This window comes from Pimephales promelas, chromosome 3 (assembly GCF_988280905.1).
Source record: "Pimephales promelas chromosome 3, fPimPro1.hap1.1, whole genome shotgun sequence".
NCBI classification, from domain to species: Eukaryota; Metazoa; Chordata; class Actinopteri; order Cypriniformes; family Leuciscidae; genus Pimephales; species Pimephales promelas.
In genome coordinates, this window is record NC_142771.1 from 28521592 (window position 1) to 28540892 (window position 19301).

Consider the following 19301-nt stretch of genomic DNA (forward strand, 5'->3'; position numbering starts at 1 on the left):
CGCTTCCTTTCTTTGAACCTTTAATGAGAATTGTTATTTTTTTTTATTTATTCACAGAAACGCACAATCCAGCTAATGAGCTTGATTTACCTCACACATGCGCTTATGCAATGAACATTCACATCTCACATATCCACTTCTGAAGATGTCGCAAATGTGACACGGTTCTGAGCTCGCAAGTTAATTGAAAGAGAATTCCTGTGTTTTATAACATATCCTATGTTATAACAGTAACCTGCTGCTGACCTCGAGGTAACACGTTGTCTTATCTTGACATGAAAGTAGCAAAAGTGTGGACTAATGAAAGATTTCTTTTCTTTGGAAAGTGAAAATGGAACCTTTTTGAGTTTCATTAAACTAGTTTAATGACGAGGTTTTTTTTTAAGGCTATTAAGAAAGTATTTAATTTGCGTGCTTATCTCCTAAGCCTTCACAAATGTTTTGCTGTTTGCTGTTAGTTTGGAGAAGCATCCTTGGTCAATAATAGCAAATGACTATTGGCATGTTTACAATGATACAGGCTAGTCGCTAAGTGGTAATGACAGTACGCCTTTATTCCAAACAACAGCTGGCTTGTTGACTATTTTAAAGAGTGATGTTTATCGTGTGTAGGGTTGGGTACCGAAACTCGGTGCCAATATGGAACTGGTTGTGACGTAAACGGTAATAACGAGACCGAATTAGAATGAACATTTCGGTGCCTGATTTCGATGCCTGAGTCTGTGGCAGTAGGCGCACACACGCAGTCTCTCGCTGTCTCCCTCTCCCTCTCTGACGTGCGCGCACTATACGGTTTATTGAAGCACTGTCTGATCTGTCTTGCACGAGCGCTCTTGCTCGCTCGCTCTATAGATTCCGGGAGATTTGAACTCATTTGCGGTCATCCAGAAGCCGTTATCAATATGCGGGAGTCTCTTCGAACGTCTGCTGATAGCGAGGTGATTGAACACACGTGAAACACACATTTCACGTGTAAAATTACGCGTCAGAATAACGATTGTCTATCCACAAGTTTCCGAGGGGCGCTCCTGTAAAAAATAAAGTGGGTGAAACTTCCGGTGAGGTGGCGGAAGTAGCATTCCAATGGTATTTTGTGTGTTAGTTAGCGAAGAGGCTAGCTGTTTTTTGGAGAATTATTTTACTTATTATTTAGATGCAAATCTTTATGAGAGATGTCGTTACGGAGCTCAGGGACAACATGTGCTGTTCGCGGTTGTATGTATAACCGGACTAAACTAGTTCAGTGGCTTAAACGTGATTGTTTTGAACATAAGCTGAAAACGAAATTAGAGTGATCCTGCCAACGACTGTAGTTTCCATCACCTCCGACGAATCTTCCTGTGTACATTTGTTTAAATTCGTAATATTCTATAAACTCTTATCAGCATGTGATTGGCTGTTCGCTACTGATGTTACACCTAAACTCAGGATCAAAGCCTGTGTTGACAGAATACCAAATGTGCCAGTTAATGTATTCAAGTAGCACATGCATTTATAATTTTGAATAAACTCCAAAGCACAATGACTAAGTGTGTATTTTTTATTTTAATTGTTTGTCAGCTCACACAACTGTCTGTCACCATGCCTTGATGAGTATTGATTATTAATAATGTTATTATAATACTCCCAACCAACTACTGCGGAGGGTAAAGGTACTGTTATTTCACCCTTTTTAATTTCGTTGAGGTTGTGTTCCCACATCGTTAGCTAGTTTGGATCGCTATAACTTGAATGACTGTCAACTGTTGAATGAACAAGCGTCAAGCATGTCAAATCGTGCTTTGTTTACTTCCAAACGGAAGTCGCGCCCACTTTTGACGCAAGGCCTCATGGGACGTAGGAAACTTGTGGATAGAAGAATCACCATTCGCGCCGCGTTGACGCTCACGTCGTCATATTGAGAATGAGGAGTTGACGTCATTGTACAGAGCCCCTCCCCTTTCCGCCATGTTGGGTGGATTCCCACGGCAAAACAGTATTGTTTACGTGTGTTTTTAGCTCGGTAGTAGAGGAGGTTCTCGCAATACCGCACTGTTTTACCATGCCTGGAAGTCACTGCTGCGTTAAAAACTCCTCCAGTACCTCACACGATGTATGGAAAACATAGGAACAATGAAATACAGTTTTTAGGAGACTGAAATGGACAGAGCATCAGGGAGAGTCTCTGACCTGACGAGGAGATGCCGGATTGCTTGGTTTGCTTTATTTGCTTTTTTTTTTTTCTTAGGATTGCTTTAGCCTTTAGTATACGATTTTCACTGTTTGGTGTGCCTTAACGAACATATGCAAAAGTGTTGTTTGAGTGCCTTGTTCATTACTTTATATTTCATTGAAATAAATGTTGGAAACTTGATATGGCTTAACAATATTTATTGAGAACTGAAATATATAGGCTACATATATTTGGACAACATAAGTTTCATGGACAACATAAGTAATAATAATAAAATAATAATACTGTTATTAGTGCAAAAGAACAAATATATCGATGCTGCTTCTCCAAATACAGCTGTTTTGCACTTTGTGTGAGTTTGTTCCTGTAAGGTCCCTTTTCTTTCGCCTTATCTTTTTGCATTGCTTTACTCTCTTCCTTTTTTCTCGTATTCTTAGATCCGTCTCTGGAATGTTTAGTCACGTCTATGGGTTCTAAAGGTGTTGCCGCTGGTAACCGATAGAAGTCTCCTACCATCATGGCTGACCGGCTCAGACCCCGCCCAAATCGGCACGTGACCCCTCATTCTCAATTATATTAGCGCCCGCATCATCTGCTCCTCAGATTTCTCTGCCGAAAAAGGAAGCTTGTCGGCAGCGCGAGATATTTAACAGCGAACGCAGCGTCTCGTTCCCTACTCAGAGAACATGGGTTACACAGAGACGTTCTCTTTCATATGTTTACTCAAAGCTGCGTATAAGACGCAGTGGGAACGAAATATCAAACTGGCTAAGAGCTTAACTAGTAAATGACAAGATAACTTAGCCTACATTACTAGTTAAAGCAGACAAAACATGGGAACCTGTAGCCATGTTGATATTAGATTACCCTGGTAGTAATCTCTATTAATCTCCAGTATAATTACATTGTTTAATATAATATTGTTTTATTTGATATTATGTAAATATGAACTTTTATTTTATATTGGTTCATTTATTATTATCATATGTTACTTGTATTTATATTGTAAGTTAATATTGTGTCCAGTTTGGCCCTGTAAATAAAGGGGTATTATTATTTTTTGACAAAGTGTGTCCGGTTTCGTTTTCTTAAGGACCGTTTTAAGAACCGTTTAGACAACGGAACCGTTTAAAAAATACAGAGTAGGTACTGGTATCGGATAAAACCCAACCGATACCCAACCCTAATAGTGTGCTTTGTACAGTGTATCTCTGTATTCTGTGAAGATTTTTAGTTTATGATGCTAAGTTCTTGTTATAGCTTCCGCTAACTCCTGCTAAAATGTAATTTTGTAAAAGTGCGATAGACACCTTCAAATTGCGTCCTGAGTTACGGTGGTTTTAGTTATTTGGATTAAATTATTTCATTATTAATGTAGCTCATTGTCAAAACTGAATGGTTTAAATCATAAAGGCATGGTCTGGTTCCAAAGAGATGTTTTTGTTTTGTATGAGGAAATACAGCTTTTGAGTTGCTGGTGTTATATCCCCATTTAATAAGCCGCAAGGCATCTTAAGCGGAAATCCTTGGCTACTGTTTGTCTTGTCAGTTAAATTGAATTTAAAACAGAGAGCAAGAAAAATAACTGAAGCTGTCAATCATTGCAGCAAATGAGGGGACTATGTGGCCTACAGCGTCTTGAACATTCATTTCCCTCAGTCCTAACTCTCTCTCTTTCTCTTTATCTTAGAAGGTTGATCTCGGCTATAGCGCTAGCTCAGGCATAAAGGATGAGACTGAATATGCGTGTCGATTTTGTGGGCTGTGGTCTGGCAGCTGCAGGCTATGGTGATTTATCTTGAATGTCTCTGTGTGTGTACAGACATGCTGTAAGAAGAAACCTTCTCAATCATTCATCCATCCATCAAGCTGCTACAGAAGCAGCTATTTTGCAGATCTTAGATAAAGGTGGGCAGCGTTCTCCACACAAGTCTTGGGCAAGACACGGTTTCAAAGCAGCTTTCCCCGAACAGCTTCATGCTTAAATTTGAGGAAAGACCAAAAACTTTCAACACTTGGATTGCAGCTCTGATAGAGAGATAGTACCACCACCATCTCTAACCTTAATTATACGTACACGTCAGCTTGCTATCAAATTAGTCTCAAATTTTGGCTAAAAGCTGAAAGAAAGGGATCTAGGTGTTGGGTTTTGTAAAGGTGGTGCATGGTCTCTTTTCACCTCATTACTCTGAAATGGCTATATTTGTCTCTGCTCAGTCCGCTGTGTAAAAAAAACTTCATTGGCAAATGGATACAAATGCACCCAACCCTCTTCCATGTTAGTTTAATGGGGAACATTGAGGTTGTTCTATCGCTCTTTCCTCGAGGGCTTCAATGTGGAAGGGCTCTGAAGGGTGACGGAGACATTCACTTTGCATCCTCGATAATGAATCAGATGTTATCTTGTTCTCGCAGACTCGTAGTATTTTCTCCAAAAAAATGCATATCTTAAGATAAAGATGCTGCACAGTTCTTCTAATCCTGTTCCTCAAACAAACAAGGCAAGAAATACAAGTCTGGAAGCCCATTTCACAAATAGCTTAGATGATTGATGTTAAAGGAGTGGTCCATTCACTAAACATTCACAATGTCCTTCCAAATTTCTTCTGCAGAATACAAAGGATAATGTACTGGACGCTCTTTTCTGCGCTGTTACAATGCATGGGGACTAAAGCTTTCAAGCTTCCAGCTTGCATTAAAGCAGTATAAAAGTAGTCCACATGACTTGGGCACAAAATTTTCCAAGTCTTTTGAAGCCACATGACAGCTTTGTGTGGGTAAAATACTTTCAATGGAGCAGATCCCCCCCCCCCTATACTCAAGTGAGAACTCCCTGTGCATCCATGCAGTCTAGCATTGATAAGAGCAGCAATTGGTATGTGCATGAGGAATACCAGGAGGGCACATGAGGGACACGATGTAAATACTGAATGTGAAATGTAAACCACTGTTTATGTGGAGCTACTGCATGGTTTCTGCAAACTCCACCCACGGGAATTACAATAAGTCTGTCTATCTAGAGAGTATTCCCATCTCAGGAGGATGATTCAGACAACTTTACAGCTCAATAAATGCATATTTTTGATACTAAATTATTCATGTTTGAAAAATATGCAAGCTTCACATTAAAGCTTAAACTGTCCGGCCAGTTTGCCTGCCAAGATTTTGCATTTCAACGTGTTTATAGACTTGTAAAAGTACTTATTGTTGTCAATATCAGTTGACATGATACAATACAAAGAAAGTCAATGAAGTCAACTTTCTTTCTCACTCTCGCTCTTTCCAGGTGTTTACGCGTTATGGGAAATGTTACATGTTCAACGCTGCCGAAGAGGGGAAGACATTAAGGACTACAATGAAAGGAGGCACAGGCAATGGCCTGGAAATCATGTTGGACATCCAGCAAGATGAATACTTGCCTGTGTGGGGAGAAACAGGTACATACACATACACACATAAACACAGTCAGCCCTGATCACGCCATGAGCTTTCCCAGAGCTCTCCCTTGTTAAACATCTCTCCTCATTTGCAGGAGAAACTGATTGTCTTACAGGTGTCTGATTAGGGCAAGGTTTTGTTAGCACTTTCAGTGTGATTCCATCCCCAGGGATACAGTGAATATTTGCACCTTGAAGAACAGCTGTGATGCTGTAATGGTGCAGACAAATCCAGTGGGATTCATTTTCAAATAGATGTTCTTGCAACCTGCTGAACTGATCTGATGTGGCCACACTTCTCTGAACAGTAGTACACAAACACTTCACTTTTTTGATTAGCATTGTGACACCCAAGCAAAGCAAAGCTTCCCTTGTAGTGTGTGCAATATTTCAAAGAAGATGAAAGCATTCAGGATTTACAGAGGAGCAGCGTGAATTCCCAGCAAAAGATTAATTAGCATTTGAAAGGTTACAAGTTTAGCTGAGGCTGAATTCAAATTTATTCCGAGAAATATCAACATTCTTTTTCCAACAATGAACAAAAGGATTAATATTCATTTCATCAGCTGTTTTGGAAGTGTGCCCTTTAAAGCAGTTGCATGATTTGTACCACAGCTTTATCCTGCGAAGGATATGGGCAATAACCAGATATATCTTCTAAAATTTCTTTATTCTGTAGTTCTGATCTATGGCTTATTTTATGGCCCCAGGTCCATCTCGTCTGTTGTCATATCAGCTATTAGGGTCCCTTGGGGAGATTTCGGATTTTCTCGATCTCTTCCTCTCATTTCAATTTTCCACATTGATGATGTATCACAGTTTCCTTGAATGGTGTCTATTGTGCTCACCGCACTGCTCTTATTCTCATGAGTCATTAGCTCATGAGTCATTTCCCTCTAAAGTTGCAAATTTAACTTAAAGGGTTAGTTCACCCAAAAATGAAAATTAAGTCATTAATTACTCACCCCCATGCTGTACCAACCCCGTAAGACCTTCGTTCGTCTTCGGAACACAAATGAAGATATTTTTGATTACATTTGAGAGCTGTATAACTACCACATTGGCTCCTAAGGGACTGCCTCTTGACGGCCCAAAAAGTCAATGAAGAAAATGTTAAAATATCCCAAGTGACTACCGTGGCTCAACTATATGTTTATCAAGCGACGAGAATACTTTTTGTGCGAAAAAACAAACAAAAATAACGAGTTTATTCGACTATTTCTTTTCTTCCTTGTAGGCCAGAACGAGACTTCCTTATAGATTTCCACGACGCATGCGCGAGAATTGCGATCTGAAGTAGTGTAACCTGGTGTAAGCAGATCGCAAATCTCGCGTATGCGTCGTGGAAATCTAAGGAAGTCTCGTTCTGGCCTACAAGGAAGAAAAGAAATAGTCAAATAAACTCGTTATTTTTGTTTGTTTTTTCGCACAAAAAGTATTCGCGTCGCTTGATAAACATACTGTATAGTTGAGCCACGGTAGTCACTTGGGATATTTAAACATTTTCTTCATTGACTTTCTGGGCCGTCAAGAGGCAGTCCCTTAGGAGCTAATGTGGTAGTTATACAGCTCTCAAATTTAATCAAAAATATCTTCATTTGTGTTCCGAAGACGAACGAAGGTCTTACGGGGTTGGTACAGCATGGGGGTGAGTAATTAATGACTTAATTTTCATTTTTGGGTGAACTAACCCTTTAAGGTCATAAAACATTTGCGAATAAACAACGCATTCTCATTCTTTAGCGTCATATGTGACGCTATATGACAAAACGGCCAAATACTACGCACATGGCACCCGTTATCGTTAATATAACACATGCTGTGATGGGTAGGTTTAGGTGTGGGGTAGGGTAGGGTAGTCTCATATTACTCTAAAGGATTTATGACGCCTTGGGTTTACGTGTTATATTAACGATAAAGGGTGCCATGTGCGTAGTATTTCGCCGTTTTGTCACATAGCGTCACATATGACGCTATAAAGGATGAGAACGGGCTGGAATAAAACACAGTTTCCATCTAGTGAGCCTAAGAGAACAAAATCATCACTTCCTGATAAACTGGTGATAAATATCAATAAGAAAAATGGAAGTTGCTGCAGTTGGAGAAGCCATAATTTCCGTATATAATCAATTACTTGCAGCTCAGAGCACGTAGACAAAATGCAATAAACGTGATCATGTTGTCTTGCCTTCGGATGCCTGCTGTTTTGAAATGCAGTCGTGTAGGTAATTATACCGAACCACTTTGACGACAGACCAAAACCGCATTTCAGATGCTTTGCAACAAGATTGGCTAAGCTATGCCATCCCAGTGCACAGTAAAATGACTGTTTTTGGTCATCATTTTTTTGATCGTAGTTAATTTGTATGTTTCTTATTGGAAAAAAAGTCCTGCTCAATTAATTGCACACGTTTTTTTATGCGCTTTTTTAGAATTCATGTTTATCTTGGTATTTCCATCCAGTGTTTATCGCAATTGTATTTTGCAAAAAGCGCATAAAAATGGATGGATGGAAAAAAATCTACTTTCAAAGGAGAGCCACTTGCTAAGAGGGTATTTGAGGAATTCTGTTCAGTAGCTGGGATTCCTCCTGAGATAGAAGGAAAGGTAGACGATTACCTGCTGTATTGTTTACTTTCTGCATTTTCATGATCAGAAAGTCATCTGTCTGTCTACATCCATTCCACCTATAACACTCCAAAGATTTCTGATGCCCAATGGGGATAGAGATGGAGAAATTGGAAATGGTGAAGAGGAAGTGTGCGCTTGCATATATAATATTATAAATGGCACGGTGCACAAAAAAAAGATGACACATCTGGAGCAGAGAGAGAGAGCCAGTGATAAACTTGCCATCATCTTTTTCAAATTTAAAACATGGAGAGAGATCCCTGAACCTCAATGAATAAATGTGCAGCCAATCTGTCATTCTGTCTGCCGGTTTTACAACTCTGATGAATGCAGAGTGATGAAGAACTTATGCACTTTGAAAGAAGAAACATGGAGATAAACCGTATATTATGTAGAGCAAGATTCGGTGTGGTTGAACTGGAATATTTATGTGTTTATTGTTTTCTGGATGCAGTGGTGAAACTCAGCAGTACCATAAATCCAGTCACAATATTGCTACTTTGCTTTTTTGTTACATTTTGCATTTATTCTCTCATTTCACTTCTCCTCCCTCCTCATGTTTGTGTCTTTTTTTTTTTCAAAATAAGTGCCTTCATATTGAACAAAATTACTTAAATTATCTCTCCTTATTGTAATCTTGAATTCAGAATACTTTGTAACTCCTATATGTAACGAGATCATACTATATGTAACGGATACTCCACAACTAGGTTTGAATTAAAAGATTTTAATGCACAACATGGAGTCAAAGAACTACCTGACGTAAAACATGTAATGTATAGCCGTAGATTATCTCGCTAATAGAACATGGTGCCAATTTGGACAAGTTGTCATTGATGTTTCCATCATAAACTTTGACTGAATGGATAAAAAATTACAGTAACTGTAATTTGCTTAAATACACACTCTAACCGACACTGATTTCATTCCATGTCGCTGTCGTCAATCAGAAGTACTTCCAAATCCATGTAGCCATATATATCATGCCCTTGCCTGCGAGCAGCCTTTCCTTGGCTTTTGACTAAGCTGAACAAATGACTGCATTTGCTCAGCCTCAGTAGCACATCACATCCACCAAAATCAGTTGTTATGACTGCTTTTTTTTTATTATTTTATCTAATGATTGTTAGATCTAGAATTCTGAATTTAAAAAAAGTGCTGTAAGATTACATTTTCAATGAACTGGGAGAAAGAGAGAGACATTGCATGTGTACATATATGGTACTCAGACAGACCATGGTTTAAAATGGTTTAATCACTGCACATCTTTGGATGCTCTGTTTTTCTGAGATGATGCCTTTGAATCAGAAAGCACAGTGCCTTGACATGTTCCAGCTAAATCAAAAGACCTTTTCATGTTTGTCTCAATGCAGTTTCTTTCTTTTATGTGAATGCTATCTCTTTTCATTTACTTTTTTAGGCAGGGATTGGTTTTGTGTGTGTTTGTGTGTGTGTTACTGGTTTTCTTCCGTTAAGAGGTTTGTGCACCGTTAAGAAGGGATTTGTCAATGCGAATTCAATCTGTAGTGCACAGGATGTATCCGTATGTTTCAATGTGAGTTTAATTCAATTTGAAGAACTTCCTATATCTGCTCTAATTGTAGGTTTCAATATAATAATAATAGTCAATGCTTAAAATGTCACCTACAGAAATTTGGCATGACTTTGATATACAGTATTTCTTAAATTTAACAAATTAGCCTCAATATTATCAACTATGGTCGGACAGCACTTAATGTCACAGAATACTAGATTAGTTGAGAAAACATGTTTTCTATATATCAAGGAATAAATATGCAAACCCTGTTAAAATCATTACTGGTCACCAGCACAATGTATGTTTGTACTCTGGGACCAGCATGGGATGCTGGTTGCTGGTTTGCCTGATCGCAGTATGCCATGCTGGTTGCTAGTGGACTGGACCTGGACAAGGTATGTTTTGCATTCTGGGACCAGCTTGGGATGCTGCATATGTCTTTTGGGTGCTGCTATAATCCCATCAAGAAGACGACAACAAAACTTGCTTATTTGTATGTGTAGCATGTCACATTTCTTATTGTGTGTGTTCGTAGTTGTATAAAGACCAAGAAAATATTCCAAGTTAATTTTAATAAACTGTTTAATAACGTAAAAAAGAGAAGAGACGCGCAGAAACACGGCAACTACAAGACTTACAGCCAAACAGCCTTGGATGAACTTGACTGCAATAAATAGATATCTCACCAGAGGATGATTATATAACTCCAAAAACAGTATCACCATTCACTCATTACAAACCAATTTGACTTTCATATGGTACGTGTACAAAAGTTGTTGAAGCCAATTAACTGTCCATTTAAAAGACCTCTTCTCAAAATCCCTATTGAACAAACTACTTATGATTATGCTTCTATATAAAACATTTTTTTTTATTTCGCAGTGTGCACAAGCTCTTTTTACTTGATTTTAACAAATTTATGTACAGAACATTTGAAACGGGACAATTCTTTTGATGCTTTTAAAGGGGTGATGAAGTGAGAGATCAAATTTTACTTGAGCTTTTGACATCTAAGATGTCATCATATTGTAACTATATCCTGTAAGTTTCAGAACTGAAAATGGCCTTGTTACTCCAATAAAAGCTTTTATTGACACCAGTCTCAGCGAACGACTCATTTTTCAAAGTGGGGAACTATGACGACAAAGAGGATAAAACACCACCCCCGCAGAAGAAGATCAACGCCTACTTCAACATGGCCGGTTTAGCCCCGCCCATTGATTTGTGCAGTACACGCATAGCTAAATAACATAGATGCCTACCTCGTGATGACAAGCCGGATCGAGCTACCGAGCAATACACAATATTGTGCAGTGCCTGGTTATGGAAGATAATCGCTGCATAAGCTTCCTCTGGATTCCAATAGGACTGCATGGATAAACTTTTTAATGACGTTCCAGCTGATGAGGTAAAACATCGTCCGTCTGTTCACTTCATTTCACTGAGGATTGTTTTGTTAACAAGACTGGATTTGCAGACCGATTAAGAGTAAAAACGGTGCTGTGCCGTCTATATTCGACCTGACAGGAATTGTGCAACACACGGACTCTGGGTCGAATCATTCCGGTCGCCATTTTACAACATTGGACGTTTTCAAAATGATTCCCCACACGTGCATCGATGAGTGAGTTGAAACTCATTATAATATGCAAAACTGTTCTCCACTCACAGCAGTGGGCGTTTACTTCCAAGTCTTCAGTGCGAGACGCCCATAAAAACCGAGCGTTTTTCAGGAAGGCTTACAACTTGGGTACAAAGTAGCCTATTACTTACTCATTTTGATGTTTTTGAATGCAAAAACCAAGCGAACGTCATAAGTTGACCTCAGACAACAATATAATAAAATTTAAAAAGCCAGTTCATGACCCCGTTAAACATTTTATGGGTGACTGATTAAAAAATTGTGTTTTACTTTCAGCAAAGGGAGCAAAAGAAATTACAAAGTTATAATCATATAATTCAATAAATCATATTTTTTAACCTTATATTGTTTTTTCCTTTACATAATTGTGTTAAATAGAGAAGTATGCAAGCAAAAACCCTGTCTGTTCCCAAAACACTGCTTGAAATAAACCATTTTATATTGTTGATCGTACTATTTTTTTGTATTGCTGTCTTCTTTTGTATAACTATGTATTTTATCCGTGTAAGGTCTCCTTGAGTGTCTTGAAAGGTGCCCATAATTAAAATCAATTATTATTTTTTTATACAGACAGCTGACCTGCTCACACTCAAGTATTAAGTATTTAATATATTAATTAAGCCTTGTAATGTTCTGTTGATTATTCCCCTTGGTTTTCTTCAGTTCCTTGTCTTGTGTTAATGTTGTTTTAGAGAGTGTAGTACTTGGTTTCCCTCTGTGTTCATTAAAAGTCAGTTTGAATGTCTTCCAACTTGATCTTCTGGATTGCTTGAACTTTGAACTTTACATGTTACAGTAACAAGGAATCTGCAAATATAGTAACATTTAAATTTTTAATTTGATTAACATTATTTATTAAAAGATATAATGCATTATAATTTACATTATTTACGTATAGGCCTACCTTACACATAGACCTAGTAAAGTTTTATATAAAGGCTTTAAAGGGATAGTGAAATGAAAATTCTGACATCATCTACTCACCCAAGTTGTTCCAAACATGTATGAGTTTCTTTCTTCTGCTGAACACAAAATAAGATATTTAGAAGAATGTCAGTAAGCAAACAATTGATGGACCCCACTGACTTCTATAGTTTTTTTTTGTTTTTTTTTCGTACTATAAAAGTCAGTGGCGTCTGTCCACTGTTTGGTTTGATTTTTAATGTACTATCCCTTTAAGTAAAGTGTTACCTGTTTGTGCAGAATTTCTTCCAATTCCAAATTTAACATCTTGTGTGACTCAAACTCATGAACTGAAAAGGAACCCATTCAAAATTCTGAACTTTGCTCAACTGTGTGCGTGCATGTGTGTTTGTGTGTGTGAACAAAGGCAAATGTCTTTGTTCTACAGTATGTAATATATAGTTAGTCTTAGAACAGACCCCTAAAATCTCTCTTCATACTCTCTTTCTGTCCTTCATGCCTGCACTCTCATCTAAGTTCCTGATCAAAGCCGGATATTTATGCATTCTGCTCAGCATGTGTTGTTTTTCCACTTTGTAGCTGTGGAAACGCCAGTAGGTTTTGGCGGATGATCACTAAGTCTGGAATCAACAGCCTCAATCTGTAAAATTACATCATTTCACATGGCAAATATTTGAGTGATTTCTATACCGTCTCTAAACTTTAATTAAACCAGCTTGCTTAATTATTGAGCTGAGAAGCCCAAACGTAAGTCAATAGTAATTTTTAACCAACAATTGTTTGGTCAAATATATTTATTTCTGCAGTAGCAGCAGCCCACATAGCAAGCCGTCCTCGGCCTCAGTCTGGCAGTGCTGGCCTCCTGTTGGCATTGGCATCCTGTCGGCCAGAGCTGGGCCATGTGTGGCAATGATGGCACAGCATGGTGCAGGGCAAAACGCATGAGGGCCGAATGTTGGTGGAAAGAGTGTGGCCTAGATCAGTCCATTGATTATCTGGCCCAAATCATGCTTGTGACCATATAAATGCACTTTCCCACATAGGAAAATGTATCGTACCCAGCTCGGTTCCACAAAACCCCTTTTCCCTCAGCCCACAGTACCTGACGGCCCTGTAGTGGCCAAGATCTGATTAAGACTAGAACCACAAATTGGCTATAACTGAATAGTTCTTAGTATTTCTACAGATTATCCTGAAGATTTGGATTACAGCATACTAAATAAATATTTTTCTGATAATTTTATTGTGTTTGCGGTATTTTACACCATAGGATAATAGTAAAATGATCACAGAAATGGAGTACCACAAAGCTCAATACTGTTCGCTGTTGTACATGCTACCCTCGAGATATATCAATAGGAAGCACTGTTCTGCTGCTGTACTGCTGTTGTGCTTATGCTGTTTTGATGATGGTGCTCAGTTCTATATTTCTTCACGCCCTGACGAAACTTTCACAAAAAGTTTCACAAAATTTGCCATTCACAAAATTAACCGAATGCATAGCTGATATAAAAAAAAAAACTGGATGACTAGTATTTTCCTACTAGCGCTAATACATTAATTATTGGACAAAAAATGTCCCCACATAACCTAGAATACCGTCTCTGGGTTAAGTGTACCTATTAAGCCCACCAAAATCTAAGTCTAGCTTAGAGATTAGATTAGAGATTAGACATGAGATTGTGTTGTAGTGTTGAATTGAGGTTAATGGTCCTTTTTCACATTTACACTCTAAAAATAAAGGTTTCAAAAGGTTTTTTTCAGCCATACCATTTTTAGTTCTCCAAAGAAGCTTTCAGTGAATGGGTATTTTTAATATAACATTTTCTTTTTCTTAGTGTAAAGAACATTTTTTCAATTATTAAGAACCTTTTCTGGAATTGAAAGGTTCCATGCATGTTAAATGTTATTCATGGAGCCAGAGATGTAAATAAAGAACCTTTGTTTTAGAAAAGAGAATATCCAAAATATGGTAAAGACCATGCAAAGGTAGATGTGGTCATGTCTCACATCGGGTCAATGTCAGAACCAGGATAAAGGTGTTTTTTTCTTACTTAATCAGATGACATTTTCCGGTGAAAATTCTTATGTTGGTCATACTTCCAAAAAGAATAATCTGTGATTCTGAATGCCAGTAGCCAGTATCCAGGATCAGCTTAGGTAGTCTAGGCAACTTTTCAAAGCATTGAAGATGCAAATGTCTTCATAGACTGCATAGATGCCCTATTGGCTGCTATGGAATGTTGCTGCGATACATAAACGCATCCACTTTTTTGCGAAGGGCAAGACTGTGCTAATCAACTGCAAGTATATGGTGAGCTGCGTTTTTTTTTTTCTAAAAAAAAAAAAATAATAATAATAATAATCAACCGATATCAGTGGTTTGTACGTGGTGTACAAAAAGTTCCATCTCTAAGTTATTTAAAATCTCGATAGTTAGACTAGACTTTGATTCAATAAAATAAACATACAGTATACTAGCCTGGCTAACGCCAGACCACGTATCATTGAGAACGCCCAGAGCCGTATTATTGGGTGCTACGAAGGTCTATCAAATGCGCCTGTGCTCCCTCCCCGTTCTGTGATTGGTTCTCTAAATCAGGGGAAAATTTGGTTTATGGTATCCAGACTGCCTAACAGCGCGAATAAAATCGTAGGCGAATGGGGAAACCCAGGCTAACAGTATACGGTAAATAAAATAGGAATGAATAGTATAATTATGTAATAGCATAAGTACATAATATAATAATACAAATATTGTTAATAGCGTAATAGTTTATGTATAATACTATAATAATAGCAATGGAATAAGACATATCAATTATAGACAATACAATATAATAAGTTAAAATAATTGTTGTCAAGGGGGGCGTCTATGTATTTATTATGTCTATGATCCACACCGGCACGGTGACTGACAGCCTCACAGTCTCCTCAAACATTGTGTTCATCCACACTGTCCCGTGTCGAGGGTGTTGAAGTACAACTCACGTAAAGTTGATAATTCTGCGAATGACTGCAATTGCAGATTTCGAACAGAGATGGCGACAAAGAGGAAAAACGCTGGTCTGCAGCTTAAAGTATTACATTTTGAACCAACCACACAATACAGCACACAAAAATAATAGACTACTGTCCGGAAAAACATTAACAATGTTGCAAAAGGTTTCTAATTCAAATAAATGCTGTTCTTTTGAACTTTCTATTAATCCCATTGATAATAATAAGAAATTTTTCTTGAGCAGAAAATCAGCATGTTAATATGATTTCTGAAGGATCATGTGACACCTTTAAAGTAACACATCTTTAGAGTAATTGGTGGCTGTAGAAGTGACATTGTGTGTAAAACCCTGATTTGGAGATGTTTGTGTGTGTGTTATGGAAATTTCTAACAGTGAGCATGTTCATTTTAAAATAATCTGTATTACAACAATGGTAGGCTACAAACAAATATGTATGTGCCAAACTTGTTAATATGACCGTTAATCAGCTTAGGTTGTCTAGGCAACTTTTCAAAGCATTAAAGATGCAAATGTTTTCCTTCAACAATACTTTTGCTTAACTCCATTGTACTCTGTTGAATCATAACTAACCTTTTAATTTCTCTCTCTTTCTGTATGTTAGAAGAGACAGCCTTTGAGGCAGGGGTGAGGGTGCAGATCCACAGTCAGGCAGAGCCGCCCTTCGTACATGAGCTGGGCTTTGGAGTCGCTCCAGGATTTCAGACCTTCGTGGCTACCCAGGAGCAGAGAGTAAGTGAGCTTTGATATCTCATTTCTACCTGGTATTAAACTTCATAGGGTTATATGATCACAAGAGCTCGGTGCTAGTAGCTGTATTCAAACTACATTTGAAAGTAGTCAGAAATAGATGCCACCACATCTTATTGGTAGTGCAAATGCTAATGCATCCTGATGCACCACACACAACAGCAAAGGACCACTGACTTACCAAACCAAAACAAGATCACAGAGGTTAATGAGTGGGACTATTTTATCCATATCAATGTGTTCAGGCTCTGTTTCAGGTGAAATGTTTGTATCTCGTCAACCTCCTCAGACTGCTCAATCTAAAAGACCCCCTGTGGTGAAAATCAAGCTTTTAATGTTGTTTATGTCTATGTGGTGTTTTTAATACGCTTTAAGACTAACCATATATTAATATGCAAATTCATCATTCAACACCAATGCTGAGTATTTTCTCCGTAAAGCTGTATTGAAAAAAAAAGATGGTTTGAAATCGCTGGTGTTTCTGACTTCACAAATATCTTGTAACCAAAACTGTCAACATGTGGCCGGACTTTAGCATATCATTCTTCTTCTTCTTCTTCGGCGGTCACTCGAGACGAGTATGACTGTCCTCTCCGTTGAGTCACCTTATTTGTGGATCCTCAGGTGGCTGTAGAGGCCAATCCTTGATCCACAGATTCTACTGCAGTGTTGGCATTGAAAGGTTGAGGTGTTGTGTTGTGGTTGAGCCTTTCTCTGTTTGTCCTTGCGGTGCTTCCGCTTTGCATCTGCGGCGCAGCGAAGTTCTGTTTCTTGGTGTGCTGCACCTTCAAGCACTGCCTTTCTCCAATATGACCTGTTAAATGCTAGATTCTCCCAGTTGCCAGATGTGATGTTAAACTTTTTTAGGTTGGTCTTTTTAGGTTGTAACCAAAACTGTCAACATGTGGCCGGACTTTAGCATATCATTACTATGCTGCAAAGTTGGGGAGTCTCAGGAGAAGGTTATCCAGGTATATTTTTCTGTTGATATGAAAAATCAAAAAGAAAATCTCTGAAGACAGAGCGATTGAGAGGGGGAAAAAAAAACTTGACTCCCAAACTGCTTCTATTTTTTTAGACAGGTAAGGCCAGATGCTCATTGTGTTATCTGTGTAGCTGTATGCCTTTTACACAAGCTTCAGTAAATCGAGGAAAAGGAGTTTCCCTCTACTTTCACCAAATAAGATTCACTGGAAGAAAAAGTTCACGTGGCCTTCGTTAGATTTGGAAGTCACTCAAAAGGCTCTTTCGTGTTTGTGGCTTCAGTTTACTTCAGTGAGGCGCGGTGGTTTATGGGATGAGTAGTTCTTTCGCTCAGAAATGAAAACATGCACACACACAGTCTTGTAACTTGACTTTTTTTGGATTTTCTCTTTGTTTTTTCACTCGAAATGATATGTTGTATGCTTATGAGTTCAACCGTAGCTGGTTATCCTTAGACATGCTCTAAAACTCATTAGAGACAGATTTTCCAAAACGTCAGTGGGAGAAATGAATGGGAAATTTACTTCCAGCACCAAAGCTCTCTCTGGCTGTGGGCAGGACTGTGATACTCTATGTGGACAGATGTGACGTAATGACGCAATATTGCCAACTAGCCAAGACTTCCTTCTTCATGTGTACAGATGTGACGTAATGACGCAAAGACATGCTTGAATCTCCAGTGGAAATCCACCAGTTCCAATTAAAAACGTTATTACAAGCTTACCGCTTTGAAGTGAGCTACGGCAAGCAGATAGTTTGGAACTCTACTGTAGCTAGTTATGTATTTTCTCAAATATGTATTTAGGATAATTTTTTAGAATTTTTAAAACTTCCTTGTTGCTGATTATGCTTATGGATGGTTACTGGTTTTGTTTAATTGTGCTAAGTGTTATGTTTTGGTGGCTAATGACAGTGTGCTAGTAATCTCAGTCCTATTATTGCATTTGTCTGGTCAAACCCTATAAGTGTTTAAAGATGTTGTGGATGATACATATGCATCTGGTGTTTTTGGCTGTCTTTACCCTCCCTGCTGTTATCTGAGAGTGTAAGGGTGGTGTTCACTTATCTGCTGTAGTGTCCAGGTTAGGGAGGGTATCAACATCTCTCCTCTGGACTGCTTTTATCAGTCAAGGCTTCCTGCTCTCTTACCTTGTGCTATCTGCTCTCTCTCTCTCTCTGTTTCTCTCTTTCTCTGTTTCTCTCTCTGTCTCTCTTTAGCCATTTAGATGCACTGTAAAAATGGACCATAAACTGATGATTTTAATAAAGTAGCGATTGACTAAACATTTCATTTCTTGCCTTTTCATTACTAAAAGGTCATTTGGGTCAACAATGTTGTTTAATATTTTGATCATTCTTGTCAAGAGTGTACAGATGGGCAGCATAAGCATTAATAATGGAAATTTAAATTAACAGATCTTATATGGGATTAATATTTAAAGCAAAGTAAATTCAGTAACAGAACTTTTTGGTTTAGATTATGGAGAAAATGTTTTGGATTTGTTTTTAAATATCCCCTGACCAGGAGGGTGTATCTCCAACTAATGATCATTAACCCTGATGTCCTAGCCAGGGGCCGTAATGACTCGCTGACGCAGTGTTACAAGAAACCCATTAAGAGAGACAGAGAAGAGAACAAACAAGGTGAATGTGGCCAATTTCTGAAGTCATGCGATATGAATTCATCTAGCAGGGTGAGTTACGGTGACTTTTCATTTGAGTTCACACATTGAGTCTGAATGACATTTTCATCGCAGAAATGTCATTTTCATTCCTCTCTTGTAGCTTTGTGTCAACTGGGAGCTCTGTAAATTTAGCACTGGTTAATTAACTTTACTTTAGGCTCATAGGACTTGCAAAAAACTTAAAATCATGCAGCAGCGGGATATTTTTCCACTCCCTTCTGTCTATCTCAGCCCCTCGCTCCTCCATTTGAGAGCATATCTAGTGATCTACCCCCCCCCCACCCCCCCCCCCCCACCCCCAAACACTCTGCCAGTAAATATGCTAAATTAGGTCTTCAAACTAGTTTTGAAGAAACAAACTGTCGTTCCCAGCATTTAATTATATAAATGCTGGGAAATCGTGGTCTCTAAGTGACATGATAAATATGCTATAGAGCATAAACGTTGCTTTTAGGTTTTATCGGTTCAGTCTCTGTTAACGTACAGTGTGCCATGAATCAAGATGTTTTTGGAATGGC

General features: G+C 38.4%; 1 protein-coding gene across 4 annotated transcripts in view; it reads left to right on the plus strand.

Moving 5' to 3' along the window:
* Window positions 1-19301, plus strand: part of asic2 (acid sensing ion channel subunit 2) — a 345693-nt gene that overhangs the window by 305044 nt on the left and 21348 nt on the right. For all 4 annotated transcript variants that reach the window (XM_089128699.1, XM_039686364.2, XM_039686365.2 and 1 more), the window contains 2 exons: window positions 5460-5610; window positions 15969-16096. In XM_089128699.1, the coding sequence (XP_088984825.1) occupies window positions 5460-5610; window positions 15969-16096 (279 nt within the window). The remainder of the gene's footprint in view (window positions 1-5459; window positions 5611-15968; window positions 16097-19301) is intronic.